This window comes from Pelobates fuscus, chromosome 4 (genome assembly GCF_036172605.1).
Source record: "Pelobates fuscus isolate aPelFus1 chromosome 4, aPelFus1.pri, whole genome shotgun sequence".
NCBI lineage: Eukaryota > Metazoa > Chordata > Amphibia > Anura > Pelobatidae > Pelobates > Pelobates fuscus.
In genome coordinates, this window is record NC_086320.1 from 239,889,220 (window position 1) to 239,907,657 (window position 18,438).

At 39.5% G+C, this 18,438-nt stretch overlaps 1 protein-coding gene across 3 annotated transcripts in view; it reads left to right on the top strand.

Moving 5' to 3' along the window:
• Positions 1–18,438, top strand: part of SLC9A3 (solute carrier family 9 member A3) — a 238,875-nt gene that overhangs the window by 133,343 nt on the left and 87,094 nt on the right. For 2 of the 3 annotated variants that reach the window (XM_063450616.1, XM_063450617.1), the window contains exon 1: positions 4,216–4,702. The exons of the other annotated variant lie outside the window; for it this stretch is intronic. In XM_063450616.1, the coding sequence (XP_063306686.1) occupies positions 4,459–4,702 (244 nt within the window). In that variant the 5' untranslated portion in view covers positions 4,216–4,458. Of the gene's footprint in view, positions 1–4,215; positions 4,703–18,438 lie in introns of those variants that run through there. 3 annotated transcript variants of the gene reach the window in all.

The window sequence follows — 18,438 nt, forward strand, 5'->3', positions numbered from 1 at the left end:
GACCATCCTCTAACTGCTAGGACTTCACACTTTGGAAAATCATCCGTTGGTGCATGTTTCAAGACTTTTTTCCGTTTCTTTTAATATTTTATATGTCTTTGATGTCGCTTGGAAAGAGGGGGAGGAGCCTCATCACTGTGAATACTATACCTCCTACTATTTTTTGATTGGTTAATGTTTTCACTCCTTTTCTTTACTGCTATGTGGAGTTAGTAAAGAGAGTTAATGCAAAATACTCGCCTCCTGTCATTACTAAAATTAAGATTATAGGTACACTAGCGCTAGCATAATCTTCAATTAGCACACAATGTTTCAGCACCGATCCGTCTCTCTCCACTTCTCAAACCACACAGAGGTGGAGGGAGGAGGATCAGGAATCCCAGCAGCACTGTGATCGCTGTGACTGGCTGTCACAGCGATCACATGTGCTGGGACAGCTCTATTGGCGGTTGCTGGTCTGCCTCTGACATCGAGGCACCCAGCAACAGCGTTAACCCCACGATCGCCGCGATCGCGGCGATCTGGCGTTAACGTTAGTAAATGACGGAGATTTTCCGTCATCGGTCCTTAACGTACGGACAAGCTTGACGGAAAATCTCCGTCCTCGGTCGCGAAGGGGTTAAACAGAACTTGCAATAAAGAAAGCTTAAATAGGGCTCTCTTTACAGGAAGTGTTTATGGAAGGCTGTGCAAGTCACATGCAGGGAGGTGTGACTAGGGTTCAGAAACAAAGGTTAACTCCTAGGTGGCAGATGATTGAGCAGTGAGGCTGCAGGGTCATGTTCTATACACGAAAACTTCTTCATTGAGCTGGAGTTGTTCAGGTGACTATAGTGTCCCTTTAAGCTGAAGTGGTCTGGGTGCCTATAGTGGTCCTTTAATCTATCTAAATCCCTTGTCAGCAAAGTAATATCCTGCTCACATTGCATTACTTTACAGTGTTTTGTGTTATCTGCACTGAAACATGACATTCAATGCCTATTTCAAGATCATTCATATATATGGTAAATAGAAGCGGTCCCAGAACATAACCATGAGGGACACCACTTTTGTCCAGTTTGAAAATTTACCATTAATGATAACTCTTTGTACTCTATCCTTAAGCTAATGTTCTACCCAAGAACAAGAATGTTCAACTCTAGACCAAGCATATCAATGACTATATAGAGTGGTGGGAGGGGGAGGCAGTGTTTTAGAGTAGGATGGGGGAAGGCAGTGTATTAATTTTGTGGGGAGGGAGGAGGGCAGTGTATTAGAGTGGTGGGAGGGGGGGCAGTGCATTAGAGTAGTGAAACGTGGGGCAGTGTGTTAACTTGGGGAGAGGGCAGTGTAATAAATTAGGGAGGGATGGAGGCAGTGTATTGAATTGGGGAAAGGCAGTGTATTAAAATAGAGTGGTGGGAGGAGGGGCAGTGTATTCAATTAGAGTGGAGGGAGGAGAGGCAGTGTATTAGTTTAAGGGGCAGTGTATTAGATTGGGTGGAGGGGGCCGTGTATTAAAGTGGAGGGAGGGGGCAATGTATTGGATTTGGGGGCAGTGTATTAGAGTGGAGGGAGGGGGGGCAGTGTATTGGATTTGTAGACAGTGTATTAGAATGGGGGGAGGGGCAGTGTATTAGATTGGGTCTGCATGGATCGCTGAACGCTCCCCATGGAGATGATTAGCAATGCAGCTTTTTGCCACACATGCACAATAGCCTCCCAATGCTTTCAAGTTTAATGATCTCAGCCAAAGTGAAGAACACACTCACAGGATTGCAAAATAAACAAGATAACGTAATTTGTTTTTTACAGCTGTGCAACAGCATACATTCACCATTACCAAACTTTTCTTATTATGCCAAGGACTGAAACATTGGTATATGCAAATGCACGTCTCCTTAAAATAAATTCCATCTTTTGTTTACTTTGAAGTCCTACGAGCGTGATGACGTCCAGTGTCAGCTAGGCAACTTTTTTTATACTGTACTTTTCCAAATAAACCTACGTTTCTATGAAGTTTTTGTTTTTTTGCCGCCCACATGAACTTAAACCTTGTTTATTGGGCCCGTGTTAGCTTTTGAGTTTGACATGCTTGATCTAGACCAATTTATTTTAGTTTGAATACTAACCAATTGTTTGCAACCATATCAAACGCCATGGCAAAAGCAAGTAGGTCACATTGACTGCAACACCCTGATCTATACTTCTTCTTGCTTCTTTATAGAATGCCATTATGTTAGTTTGACATGACCTATGTTTCATGAAACCATGCAGATTTTTACTATTAGCATTGTACTTCTCAATGAAATCCAGAACATTATCCCTTAATAACTCTTAAAACACTTTATAAGGCACAGAAGTTATGTTCACTGTTCTATAATTTTCAAGCAAAGATTTTGAACCCTTTAGGAATTTAAGAAACACATTTGCCTTCCTCTAACCCTCCGGTACAATCCATAAAAGAAAAGAACCTTGAAAGATTAAAAACTGAGGTTCACTTATTTCCACACTTAAGTTTTTTAAGTACTTGTGGTTTTATTTTTATTCTAGTCAAACGGGATTTGTGATCTATTATTTTATTATTCCTTTGCATTACATGTTGTTTTGTTCACTTAATATGTTATAATAAAATACAAAAAAGAATGTATATGCATTAAGCATTTGCATCAGGCATTGTATTAAACATAAGGGATTCTGAAAAAATAATTTGTGTGTAGTTTGAGGAAAATTGGGCTACTTTAAGGTGGCTAGTTGCACATCTGGCTAAGCAGAACACTTACAGCCTCACTTTGAGGTGCTGTTTTATTCCTGCAAACATAGATGCAATGAATTGCGACTAGCTATACTGTAGCAAAAATGCTAAATCTTGAGACAGTCTGTTGGTTTCCCTGGTGATAATTTCTTATTTAACACTTTGCCACGGAATAGCACCTGACATTACCTTTGACCCACACAATCGTTAAAAGAAATATCACATGATGGTAAAACCTTTGCCACACCAGTTGGTTTAGCAATCACTTTTTGAGTCTGCTGAGGGGATCCAAAAAGAATGTATAGAAGTGTCACCTCCAGTGAGTACTACAGGAAGCATAATACAATGACAAGGAGTTAGCAGTACGGTGTCGCCCTAAAGATTTATTCACTAAACAATCAAATGTAGCGAAATAAAATCAGAATGGGAAAATGTAGGCAAAAATAGATATAGTTTAGCACCTGTAGCATATATTATGTCATGTGGATGTGAATTGACTATAACTGGGAGTTTAGTCATTAAACCTGCCCAGTGTGGAATACAGCTCAAGGAAATCGCCGCTGTGTTTACAGATAAATACAAAAAAAGATTAAAATATCACATTTGTCCTTTGCATAGGGCACGTCTGGGAAGTCCATTGTGCCAAATGCAGTTTATCCCGTATTTGTTTCTCCAATTTCACTGTATAAAACTTTCTCACTTCTAGATTAACAAAATCTTATCGCAACTGCCAAACTCTGTGTGTGTTTGGAACAAAACGTGGAGGAATCAGGAGTTCCTTTCTTACACAGGCTGGGGAAAGACGTTGGTTTCACTGCTGGCAGGGGGGGTTCTATAAATCCTTAGTAAAGGCACTACTAGCCGGGAACAAAATACACTAGCTTTGGTCATGGTATACTTCAAGAGCAAAATGCATAAATTGATGATTTTGTGAGTGCGAGTACAGTAAGCATGTGCTTATAATGGGTCGAAATGTGTATAAGTGTGGAATAAATGAATGAATGAATGAGCAAGTGAGTTAGTGAGTGAATAATTGAGTCAGTGAATGGATTAGTGAATACTCTGCGACTGAGTAAAGGAATATGGGGTAAGTTAGTGTGTGACTTGAACGAGTCAGTGAATGGGTTAGTGCATGGGTAAGTGAGCGAATGAGTGTGTCAGTAAACGGATGCGTGCATAGCTAAATTAGTCCGGTGGGTAAGTGTCTGAGTGAGTAAACTATCGAAAGAATGGGCAATAACCAAAGGATTGTAAAAGAATGGGTGAGCGGATAATGTGTGTGTGTGTAAATAGGTAGGAGGTAGGTGAGTACCTGCTCATATATTGTCTCTAAGTGTGAACAGAGAGGTGACACCACGCTGAGTGGGTTTCTACCTGGACAGATTAAAGGACCAGGAAGGTGCTTTATAGCATAACCCCTCCCTCACTCACTGATAAAAGCTGCAGCAGGAGAGAAATGCCAGTATCGCTGTGAGCATCCTCCTTCAGGTGTATTCAGATGAGCTTCCTGTATAACTGCACTTGGCTGTTACTTGAGAAAAAGATAGAAGAAGGCAACCTGACATCCCGGAGCAGCACAAACACTGACTACATAGAAAGACAAGGCAGTAAACGAAGCTATGCACAAATAATCGATAATCTCCATTCTAGCCGGAGTTGATTGATTAGTCATAGGAGTGACAGTTATAGCTAGGGGTTAAGTTAAGGTATCAGACACAAAAAACATGACTGTGCGGACATTCCAATATTGTGCTCGTGTGGCATTAGTTCTGGTGGGATTTATTTTCCATCAAGTTATGGCAGAATCGATTACTAAAACTGATGCAAGCAGTGATGTTGAAGGTGGCCATGGTGGTGGCCACGGAGAGGCACCGACTGAACTTCAGATTGTGACCTTTAAATGGCACCACGTACAGGATCCTTATATAATTGCCCTGTGGATACTCGTGGCCAGTTTGGCTAAAATTGGTAAGTCGATATTTTTTCTTATATTTAAAACATGGGGATGATTTCTTTAACTTATTTCAGTCTTGAGTTTTTAACTGAAACCTTTAGTTCTCACTTTGATCTTAGAATTTTATATGATGATATAAACCTGATATTGTGAATGCAGACAGACAATTGTATTACCTAAGCGTGAAATATTTAGCAATACATGGCAATTCTGAAATGATCTTTGTTTGCATTTTGCAAAGTAGTGGGTTTATTACTTTAACTAAATTATTTAATTGGCCATATGAATACATAGTTCGTGTTTGTTTTGCTTCTGAATGTTCCATATCTTCTCACTGTACTGCTTAGAAGTGTTTTACGATGTGTGATATCAATTTCATCACTAAAGAAAACCGTAACATGAAATCCATTCAAAATGTAAGCTCTTAATCAATGTTTCTAATCTTTCCCAACCAAAACATTTTTAGCCTTAATTTCTAGATAACATTTATGGTATCATATATTAATCATTCATAACGTATTGTTTGTTTATGATTGATGCCGTTACGATCTGTATCTATAGTAATAACTATAAGATTAGAAAACACCCACAGAAGGAAATAAAATATCAAAGTTCTTGCCTTATTACGTTTTCACAACGATTACCATTTTGCTATGCTGATACATTATTTATTTTTTAACCTAAGCTGCACTCCATTTAGATGGTATAACTTTGCAGCTCACTATAACTGGGTCAGGGGGAGGTAGTTTCAGCCTATAATATTAAATGGAATTTGCTGTATGAAAAATAGGTTAATTAACATGCACAAAAAAAAAAGTGAAGGACTTTTTATATTCCTGTGTATTAACTTTCTGATATTGGTTATTCACTTGCATTAATGTGCTGGCAATGTACTTCATTAAAAAAACGTGCCAATATACAAATATAGTGAACAACTTTCTAATTGCTCAATGCTACATATCAGGCACATTTTGTAGAAAGACAGTGTATTGCCCTAAAAAACTGACAAATGTACTAAATAGTTGTCTTTTAGCACTGGGACATGTATGTATTTGTGGGTATTTAGATGATGATAGATCAAAGGTGGCCATCACCTCTTTACCATATATGTATATTTGCCAGAATTATGTGAAGTAACTACATTTTTTTTCAAGTATCTTTATTCTCGTTTCCTTAGTACAAAAAACAGAAAGAATAAAAAGCAGTACCAGCTATTTCTTCCTTATTATCTAGACATATCCACATATAACAACAATACTCACATTAAGACATATTTAACCCGATACATTACTATTACAAATGGACAAATATACACATCGCCTTGGTCCTTGGTTTTGCCTAGACTGAGACACACAGGTATTACCCATATCGCATAGTTTATTCCATAGTTCACAATTGCATTGATCCCGTGGATCTAATCCTTGTGCTCTATAAAGTGAAGCTTCCATTTTTAATTGGAATTGGACTTGGTTGTTGAATGATTCCAATTTAAATAGGGATGGAGACTTCCAGTTTCTTGCTATAATTATTTTGACTGCAATCATATAGTGTGTATATATATATATATATATATATATATATATATATATCTCAATAACTCATTAGCATTTACACTTCATATATTCATATGTAGTATGGCATTCTCTGGGTCTATTGGTATGATCTTACTAAGCAGGGTTCTTAGTCTATAGAAGGCCTCCCCCCATAAATCTTTTACAACTTCACAGTCCCACCAAATATGGAGAAAAGAACCAGGGCACTTATTACATCTCCAACAAATCGGAAAACAATGGTTATACATCTTGGCCAACCTAGAAGGTACTAAATACCATCTATACATTACCTTAAATAATACCTCAAAGAAATTTAAGCAGTGCATATATTTATATGCTTTAGATAGAACTGAGCTCCATTCATCTCTTGATAGAGCTACAACAAGATCTTTTTTTCCATTTCTCCAATGCTAGATTATTCTCTTTAACCTCTATTTTAAGTAAGTCACTCCTAAATTTGGAAGCAACTTTTTTTACATTATCGTTCTTAAATAATGCACAAATATTCCTAACTTCCTCTGCGGGCTAAATGATCATATTACGTACTAAGAAATATGTAAGTCTAATATAAGTAAAGTATTCAATATTAGTCAGATTAAACTCTTGCTGAATTTGTAGAAAAGGCTTCAGTTTATTTTGCACAAAAAGTTGTTCGACTCTCACTATACCATTTTGCATCCCCTTACTTAAAGGAATATCTATAATATATGAGGCTAAATATGATAGTTTAATATTTGATGGTACTTCATATTACATTCCACATTTTTTCCTCACCTTCTTCCAGCATTCAAATATGGAATCTAAGAGCACGCTAAAATTTTTTAGCTATATTTTGTTGGAAATCATTCTCTTGGCAGCACATAGGAGAACCTAATTCCAAGCTACCACTATTTTCCATCTCCAAAAAGTACCTCCCTTCATCTTTATTGTCATCCATTTGAGTCATATAAATATGAAATATTATATTGGTGTAATATGTATATTCAATATTTGGGAATCCTATATCTCCCTTACTCATTTTCTGCATCAATTTTTTACTGATTCTGGGTCTCTTACCTTTCCAAATAAAATGTACAAATGCACTTTAAATCATATCCTGCAGTGCCAAGCCTTAGATAATGTCAAGGGTATCATTCTGAACATGTAGGCCCACTTAGGTAAAAGGTAAGCATTAACTATATCTATTCGCCCCCACCAAGAGACCTCAATATGTTTCCATTCTTTTTTAAAGTAAACTGTGTGCTACTCTTTAAAGATTTAAAAAGTTAGACTACATTAGATCTACTGGGTTTCTTGTTAGAATAATGCCCAAGTATGGGAGACTATTTTTAGATCATGTAAAATTTTACTTTTTTTTAAGTGACTCTCTACTAACTGTATCTAAAGTTATGTCCATAACGATCTATTTATTAACATTAATTTTACCATTTGACAGGAATTGACAGGTTCTGTTAGGGTCAGAATCAAATCATCGGCATATAGATTTAATTTTAAATCTTTATATTTTGTCAAGACCCCTTTTCTAAGGGTATTATTTCTGATTTTAATCACTAGTACGTCCATAGTTATTATATATAGAATTGGAGAGAGAGAGCAACCCTGTCTTGTACCGTTATGTAAATTAAACCAGTCCCCGCATATGTTTGGGGCAACAGTTCTTGCAGTAGGGCTGGAATACATGGACATAATTGCTCAATGAATCCAGCCCTGGATTGCGAATCCTATCAATACCTTACTTAGGAATTCCCAACAGACCCTGTCAACTGCCTTCTCTGCGTCTACTGCTAAAAGTACCAGTATCATTTTTTTCCTATTCACATGGTCCACTATGTCAGTAATTCTTCTGGTGCTATTTGAGGCAATTCTAACTGGCACAAAGACTATTTGATCATGATCAATTATAGTGTTTAGAATTTTATTCAATCTCTTTACATCATTACAGACCCCGTTATCAATTAAATAGGTCTTTAATTTTCTACCCTAGTAGGATCTTTGTCCTGCTTTCCAATCGGTAGAATATTTGCTCTAAGCATTTCAGAAGGAAAGCGACCTGATAATACAATAAGATTAAAAGTATCTGCCTCATGTTACGCAATATTTTTTGCAAATGATTTATAAAATAGATTTGAAAAACCATCCGGACCAGGAGTTTTTTTTTTATTTTTAAAATTAATTAACCTCTAGTACCTCCTGGGACGAGATTGGATCATTAAGCTGTTTTCTTTGAATGTCCGAAATTGACGGAAATTTTAATTGATTCAAATAATTATCTTATTGACTGTTAGAAGGCGGAAGATCATATAACTGACTATAAAATGAGTTAAAGTACTTGCCTATCGATTTTGGAGTATAAAACCTATCAGTGTCGTTTCTAATTTTCATAATTTTATTATTTTCTACTTTATCCCTTAATCTCTGAGTTAGTATCCTATCTGCCCTATTACCCTTAATGTAATATTTCATCTTTAATTTCTCCATTATTTTGACATTGTTTTCTAAGATTTTCTGACTTATAAGATTTTGAATATTTCTCAGGTAGTCTGAATTGACCTTTGAGGGGGAGGTTTTATTTTTAGACATAGCCTTATCTAATTCAGTATATAATTACACTAAGTCTAACTTGTTATATTTTATTTTATACTATGAGTTTAGAATAATCAGATTCCCTCTCATAGTAGATTTGAAAGCACACCAATTATTAAATGGAGAAGTGTCTTTGGCCTTGTTTTCCTCGAAGAATAATTTGATTAGATTTTTCAGTACCTCTAGATATTTAGAATTATATAGTAGGAAAAACAGAGAGGAATGGAGGAGGTAACTAGAACTAGTGAGACAAAACATTAACAAAAAGTGTATTAAAACTTAGTATTTAATAAGTAAGTTAAAAAAGTCCAATAGGAAAAAAAAAAAGAAACAAAATGGGCCACACACACACATTCAGATAGTACTATATAATACCAATAAAACACAAACAATAATATATGATAAAGTATATCTAATTATATTGGCTAAAAATAGCCTTTGTAAGACAATATAGACATGCACCTTTAATATACTGTCGTGAAAACACGAAATAGGTAGTAAAGTGGAAAACGAGGTGTCAAACCTCTGTATCTATAGTAATATGGTGCTGTGTCTATAAAAGTATGTCATACTAGGGGTAATGAACCCCTTAATACTAGCAACAGATTGCAAGAAAATAAATGCCTGCTTAGATACTTCTGCTGGGTGTCACTATATCTTTGTTTCTATAACATCAGTGGGATAATCGTTACATCTCCCAATGTGAGGTCAAATCTGCAACTGCTACTCGTAATTACCATCTATATAGCTGCACAGTTAGCAGGCTAATTTTACAAAAATGTGTGATAAAGGTATATGTATCCTATCCCTGATTAAGAAGTATTTTGAAGGATAAGTATGCACATATTATCCGCTACTTGGCAAAAATGCCGTTGGCAACATGATCGCTAAATACTAATGTTGCAGATAACTTGTTTTGATACATAGATTAGGCAATAAAGCTGTTCACAGGTTATTAACTGTATACAGATAGATACAGAATGGTATAATTTGCCTATTGGGGGAGTACCAGGGAAGGTCGATGGGTACTGGGCAATCAGCACCAGATGTGCGCTAAATCGCCCTATTGTGCCTTCGAGGGCACCACTTAACCCCACCAGCAAAAACTCACCCTGTACTAGTTATAAGCAAAAAGAACCCCCTAACAGAATTTAGATTAAGACGGTATGATAATAATCACGACTGAGATACTCACATAATTTGTCAAGGTGACTGGAGATGTTTTTAGTAATTACTACAAACTATTAGCTAAAATAGCCTAATATCACTAAGTAAATAGATGATTATTTGCAACCAAAATAAATCTGAAGTGCCTGGTAGCAGCACAATAGCGTTGCTAGTAAGGGTGAAATACTCCTAGTCTCCCTGATGCGCGTTTCGCTGTCTAGCTCATCAGAGGGGAACCAAGTATATAGTATGGAATCATTAATCTTCCAAGTATTATTATTATTAATTGACAATTGGTCTTTCATCGACCATTAATCTATATTCTGCTCTGACCATGTATTTACAATTATTTTGCTATTTTGTAGATTATTAACAGCCAAGGCATTACCCCAAATCATATCTATTCTTGAATGTGAGCAATGGACTCTTGAAAAATATGTAAATTCTTGTATACCAGGATTTAATGATCTCCAACAATCAAAATAGTCAAATCTATGTATGGTACTAATAAGAAATTTGGACGTTTTAATAAGATTTTGATTAATTGTCTTATCTTTAGCTAACTTCTTATCATTGTTAGGGTAAAGGACACAGTTAAATATCACCAGATATACGTTAACCAATGTGTATTTAATTTTATTAATTTTACATACGATAATAAGGCATCTTCCCTCTGGATCTGCATATTGGTAAATAAGATCGAGTTTAATTGATCGAGAAAAAAAAATTGCTACCCCCCGTTTTTTTTTTATCTTTAATGTCAGACACCTGTAGGCAGAGAAATCTGAAGTTCTCATGAACCCCCCCCAAAATAATGAGGAAACTGAGGTGTTAAATATAAAGTTTATATATATATATATATATATATATATATCAATATTGAGCTCAGGCACACACACATACTGGCTTAAAGACTAGTCATAGAGACTTTACCAAAGTTTCACAAATGTAAAGGCTTGGCCTTCAGTTGTGGGAGGGGCTTGTTTCCATACTTAAACCCCCTACTCACCTTCCTCCTTCCCGTACGTATTTTTAGCGTTTTGCATGTCGTTATTTCCGGTCGCTATCTCCTTCCTTGCCTGGTCCCTTGTGGGGTTTTCCTTACCTGGCCTGCTGTTCCCCCGTGGTTTCGCTCGTCCACGGTCCTTTCTGGGCTCTGCTCCGGTCGGCTGTCCGTCCAGTCAAGTCTTCTGATTCGTGAGTTAATTACCCTACCGTCACGCCACAGTCGCAATTCCCACGGCGTCCTCACAGTTTGGGGCTATCCTCCCTTTGCTCCTTTTGTGTGTTTGTTCGTTTCTCTTGTAGTTTTCGTTGCTAACTCCCGAACGTATTGGACTGCTGGTGTAATATGGCTTCCCCATACGGTATGGAAGACGGGCTCTCTTTGTCCGTTTGCGAATCCTGCCTAGACGTCACCCACTCCATGGAGTACCTTCGGTGACCTCCATCCTGCGGCCACTGTTACCCGCGAGACCCCTGACTCTCACAGGTGGTAACTAAGCTTTGGCCTGCTTCGTTGATGCGGAGACAGACATTCTCATGTTGAGCTTGACCCTTGCTCCCAAAAGGCTGCAAATATATTGTCTAGGTTGGTCAGAGTAGCTGGACCACATGAGGTCAAAGGGCCTCCCATGCAGAGCACAGCGTCCGCCATCTTGGACAGGTCGGAGTCCAAATGAGTGCACTCATCTCAGATTATTCCAAATTAGTTTCTGCTAACTGTTTTAGTGGATAATCCATCTCCCCCAATTGTCTCACTAAACCTTTCAATAGTTTGGGCTGAGAGTGATGGGATTTACACTACTACATAATATTACTTTTAATACTTTTACTAATGATGTCATGCTATTTTACTATTGTGTTATCTTACTAATCATTTTTGAGAGATTTTATTCCCCAATGAATATTTATGAAAAACCGAAACCGTTTGTACTGAATAAGATGAATAAAACATGGAGCAGTGCTGGTGCATCTCACTCGCTGCCTTAGGGGAATATATCATGTACCCCTGCAGTTTCAGACTGCAATAAATTGCTGGCTCATAAATCAGGGTCAGGGGAATTAAATGGTAGCCCCCCCGAACATTGAAACATTTTTTAACTACGTAGTTGCTGCTAACGAGCGATCTTCGGTCCCATCACGGGGTCTGACCCGGGTTTAACTTCGGGTTTTGTTTCTCTGCTTGGCTAGGCCACGTCGGCCCGCCATACCAGTGCTGCGTTATTTTCCTGAAGTAGATTGTTTTGTTACCAGGCACACGTTCTGGCCCTTATGAGCCCTGTGTCCCTATTTTCCTTGTATACTCTATACAGCCTGGACTCCGATGGCCCACTCGGCCCTACATTTTTCTTCCCTGTACCCCGACCTCTCTTTCTTTTTTCGTTCACACTGTACGTCCCCTCTCTCACTCATTACCCTACCCTCTTAGTTAGCCGTTGCTGGCTGTCAGGGTCCTAGATGTCCACTAGTGGTAAGTCCCCCTGGCTTCTTCGCCTTAGGTAGTGGTCCTGCGAGGCCAACACCCATCCTCATACTCGGAGGTATTACGCCCCTCGGGCCAAACCATAGTTAGTCGCCTCGCATTGTGGCATAGAGAGGGCCTCACCTGTCACTCCTATTCTATCTTATGTTTAACTGTCACCGAGAGGCCGACACCCTGCCACAACGTTCAGTGGCCATGTTATCCCCTCGCGCCAACGCATAGATAGAGCCTCTCATGCCGCTTGGAATCTAGCAGGGCCTCGTCTGTCACCGAACCTAGTTTTAATTGTTTCGCCTTTTGTCATTTACTAGTATGCCAGCACTCACTCACACGTGCACACACACACTCGCACTGGGTCTCGTGAGCCCCGTGGTTTTACACCAACACTGATTCTATTACCTATTGCCGGGCTTGCTCCGTTCAACCTGTCCGCCTGGACTCAGACGTGCTTACTCTGCTTTCAGTTACAGTCGGCCCTGCGGTACTTCCTCGTTCACGCTCATGTTTTTAGATACACGTTCATCTAATATATCCTCTCACGCTACCTCCCCTCCCCTCTTAGTTAGCTGTGGCTGGCTGTCAGGGTCCTAGGTGTCCACTAGTGGTAATTCCCCCTGGCTTCTTCGCCTTAGGTTAGTGGTCCCGCGAGGCCAACACCCATCCTCATACTCGGAGGTACTACGCCCCTCGTGCCAAATCAAAGTTAGTCGCCTCGCATTGTGGCATAGAGAGGGCCTCACCTGTCACTCCCATTCAATCTTATGTTTAACTGTCACCGAGAGGCCGACAGCCCGCCACAACGTTTCAGTGGCCACGTTTTCCCCTCATGCCAACGCATAGATAGAGCCTCTCACGCCGCTTGGCATCTAGCAGGGCCTCACCTGTCACCAAACCTAGTTTGAATTGCTTTGCCTTTTTGGCATTAGCTAGTATGCCAGCACGCACACTCACACACTTTCACACTCATGCGCACGTTGGGTCGCTTGGGCCCTGTTGTTAGTCTCTTTTTCTAGCAGGTCTCCGCTGTTAGGCGTGGGTATGGTATTTTTCCACCGGGGGGGGCACGAGTTCGCTCTTCTCTGTTGTTCGCCCCCCCCCCGGTTGTCTTTGCTGCTGTCGTCTATGGGGCGATGTCGGTTGGTAGTTTACAGCAATCTGGCACCTGCCGTTTCGGCTAGATCCAAAGCCGGACTTCCTGCACTTATTTTCGTACGATTCGGTCCTGTGCCTCATCTATTCTTTCCGATGTGGCTCTGCCTCCGGCCTCTCCTGTAGCCGATACCATTCCCGGCGTTTTGGGGCCTGATCGCGGGCTGCCAGCCTCGTGAGCTCGGGGTCGTCATCGTTCACGTCTGGCTCTCCTTTTTTCTAGCACTCACGGTGCTTGTGTTAGGTCCGTTCTTCCCCTTGAGGCTCCGTTCTCACATGTTCTGTTACTGTCTCTGGTGATTATGTTGTCTGTGATTGATTTTCACTTCTTTTGCCACCTCTTACTTGCATCCACTCTACTTATCCAGTCTACAACTTCAGATGTTGTTTCAGATTTCATTCACACGCAGTTTCATCTCCTCATACCAGAATTTTACCATACTCAGGCGTTTCAGGTTCCAGGAATTTTCAATTTACAGATTTCCCATCAACATCCAAGTATTTCATATCACTATCAGACCTATTTCATGCCTGTCATCAACCTTCAATGTAGGGCAATAACTGCTTGATCCAAGGATAAATCCGACTGCCGTTCTGGGGTCAAGAAGGAATTTTTCCCTAGCTTGTTGCAAATTGGAAAGCGCTTCAAACTGGGTTTTTCACCTTCTTTTGGATCAACCGTTTTTAATAACAAATGTTAGGTAGGCCGGACTCGGGGGACGCTAGTCTTATTTTCAGCTAGGTAACTATGTCAGGTAGTTGTCGAGTCGCTATACCTACTTTCACAGTTTCTTGGGGGCCCACATATTTCCCACAGCCACCATGTCATCTCGCAGCATTGTCTCAGGAAGTCTCACCTATTCATGCAGTCTATAATTTACCCTCTCTACCCCACACTTAGTTTTCCTTAGTTGGCCAACACGTTTAACAGACCTTACTTCCCCTTGTCCAATTTAGAGTGCCGAATAAAGCGCCGGGGCACCTAATTACTTGTGCAGCATTTACCATACAGCTAGGCAATTAAGGTTTTGTTGATTGTTTTTAAGTTTCTGGCAGGCCTCTATTTTTGCCCTCTTTTATTTACAGGCCTACCACGACGTCGGTTCCGGCACACCACATCCGACTTATTTCCCCTTTTCCTATACGGCCTTATTTGCCCCTCACACAAATGTAAAGGCTTGGCCTTCAGTTGTGGGAGGGGCTTGTTTCCCTACTTAAACCCCCTACTCACCTTCCTCCTTCCCGTACGTATTTTTAGCGTTTCGCATGTCCCCACCCTCCACTCCCTCTAATTTATACTTTTCATTACATGGGTGGGCCCTCTTTTATTTACAGGCCTACCACGACGTCGGTTCCGGCACATCTCAACCGACTTATTTCCCCTTTTCCTAAGCGGCCTTATTTGCCCCTCACACAAACACTTTTATCAAATTTTTAATTCCTGTGAACAGGATTGCCACTTTTTAGACCACTTTGATAAACATTATCAAACTAATACAAAAATACAGGTCCTGCGCTTAAACTCCCACTACTCCTGGGCGGCAGCAACGACAACAGTACACATCAGCCCCAATACATACAGTAAAAACCAAAGAAAAAAGTTGCCTGGACTCTTCCCAAATCCCTATGCATCTTTAAACAAATGGAGGTTGTTGAGTTGCTCCAATGGCCATGAGAGTTTTTGGCCAACCTGCCACGTCAAGGCAAACCTCTCAGGTGGGTCCTACACTGACTCTTCACCTTTTTTCATTGAGCTTCTGGCAAAAATATCTCTAATGAGACTGAGAGGGGTATTTTTTATAAACCCTTACATGCTTATCAACCCTTAATAAGAAAAACATGGGTTGGGAGGCGACATTGTAACATAGATGATCAAACTAATGACATAATTTAATCCTCACTTTTCAGAACACTTACAGGGTTATTTACTAAAGTGTGGATTCAATGTGAATTCATAGTTAATTTTGAATGTAAGTCCACAGTAGCCAAACTGAAAGTATAGCTGACTTATGCTTCCAGTTATCTATCATGACCTTCTCACTTTAGTAAATAACCCTGTTAATTAACCCCCAAAGAGTCATACAAACATTGTAATGCAAACATACATACGGGCACATGGTCACACATACAAAGTTTTACAAACACACCACAGCAAAGGATGCATGTACCACTTTCACACAGAATTACTACATAAAAAGATTATTACTTTGGAGTTTCTTGATAATCATCCATGCCACACAATGCTGAGAGCTTAATTGCTCTGGAGCTCTGATGTTTCCTCATTTACCTTGCTTTTAAGTGTGCATGTGTGTATCTCAGAGCTCCGCAGGAAGAATACTCACAGTAATTTGCCATATGTACGAGTTTATCACAGAACTCCACAGCAAAAAAGTGCTTTAATGTGCATAGTAGTGTATCACAGAGCTCTGCAGTTATAAAACATAATGTGAATTTAGTATGTCAGTATCACTAAGTTCCACTGTAATAAACCTCACAATTTTTGGTGACTTTTCTCTGGTGTCATAAATGAGACACCAGACGACAAAAAAGTGACACAGTGGCAAGAAAAGGCATTGTGAATGTGATCAGTGGTTGCTTGTGTGGATGTGGATGTGTACTGGTTGCTGTTTCTGGTGTAGTGTGGGTGTATAAAGTGGTCTATCTGTGTTGTATATGTGGTGTAGTATGCATCTGAGGGCTGTAGAGAGAGAAGAGACTGTTTGCATGTGCGTGCCTAGGAGATATAATGCATTTGTATATAGATGTTGTAGTGTGTGTGTGTTTGTGTGTAAGGGATTTAGTGTGCATGTGTGTAGATGATATAGTGGGTTTAGGTGTAGAAAAAACAATATATATTTGTAAGGGGTGTAGTGTTGGATAGGGGCTGTATTGTGTGTTGGTGTGTTGGCTTTAACTTTGTGAGAGAAATATACATTTTTTATAATACTAAAAAAAAAATGTTTATGCCTTCCTCTGTGTTGCTTCTTTAGGCCAAGGAGGGGGGACATGCCTCTCCTTGGTGGTCCGGCGTGAAGATGTAGAGCTTCCCTGGTATATGTCTCTCTACTAGCATTTACGAAGAGCCAAAATGTCAATGAAATCTTAAGTGTAGGATATCCTAGAACTGTAGTGAGTTGAAATTTGCACATAGCGATGTCTCACAGATCCTGATATTTCCTGGTTTGATTAGCTCAATTGCCAAGAGCAGCTGCCTTGCAAAGGCTTCTCATTAAGTTGCTTTGGGAGTCTGTGTTTGGACAGTCACAGAAATTCTGGGCAGGGTTAGAAGGGGAGGTTTTGGAAAGGCTGCAGACAATAGAACTGCAGGTTTTGCGAGAGACAATAAACCCCAATAAAAAAAATGCATGATTAAAAGCATGCATGTTGTCATTTGGGGAACATCTACTAAACAGTGATTTTTATTTATGTTGTATTTGGGCAGTGGAGAAGTCCAAAACAAACTACTTGAGTTTTGTCGTTTATCTTAATTATCTTAATTTTGTAATGCATACATACACAGTTAGATCCAGAAATATTTGGACAGTGATACAAGTCTTTTTATTTAGGCTGTTTACCACAATAAATTCAAGTTCCGGTAAATAATGAATATGGGCTTAAAGTACAGTCTCTCAGCTTTAATTTGAGGGTATTAATATCAATATGTAGTTGCATCTTTTTCAATGGACCAATAGTAATTGGACAATTGACTCAAAAGCTGTTTCATGGAGAGTTGTGGGCTTTTCCATCATAACTTCTTCATCAATTAAGCAGGTAAAAGGTCTAGAGTCTATGCTAGCTGTGGCATTCACATTTGGAAGCTGTTGCTGTGCACTCAAAATATGCGGTCAAACGAGCTCTAAATGCAAGTGAAACAGGCCATCTTTAGCCTGCAAAAGAAAATTAAAGATAGAAACGTTAAGAGTGGACAAATCAGCAGTTTGGTACATTCTGAGAAAAACACACTGGTGAGTCCTGCAACACAAAAACGTTCACGGAAAACAACAGTGGTGGCTGATCATAGGATCCTTTCCATGGTAAAGAGTCACTTCACAAAATCCAGCCACGTGAAGAACATTCTCCAGGAGGTAGACATATCATTATCCAAGTCTATCATAGAGAAGACTTCATGAGAGCAAATACAGAGGGTTTCCACAAGGTGCATAAGCCTCAAGAATAGGTAGACTATATTACACTCAGTGCTGGCTTTAGGCCTTCAGGCGGCCTGTGCAAAAAATCTTCACAGTGCCGCTCCCTGGCCACACCCTTTCCTTGACCCTGTTAAAAGGTAAGAGAAACTTGCAATATGTAGGCCAATATTTCTGATCTGAAAATAGTTGAATTGGAGATGTTTTTCAGTTTAACTATTTTGGCATAGTTTAGTCCTTACCATTCCAATAAAGCAGATTTTATGTTTCTGTGGTGCTCCTCATCCCTTTGTGTATTTTTCCTGACCCTCCTTGGGTGTCTCTCTTTATCCCCTCTTTCCACCTTGTGTGTCTCTTATTTCCTTTTACTGTCTTGTCTCTTAGCGCACTGTTACTTCTTGTGTGTCTCTTAATCCCACTTCAGTTTTGTATGTCTTACAATTATTTCCCCTCCTTCATATCTACATAGATGCCTTGACATACAATCACATACACATATGGACATAACCACCGTCACATGCCAAGACACACAAGAACACAGTTACCTAGATAGACACAAAACACACGCGTCACATACTGTGCACATTAATATCAAGTAAACAGGACTGCACTCCAATTACAGGAACACCTGTAAACCTGTAGGCTATCAAGATTTATAACACTAATTG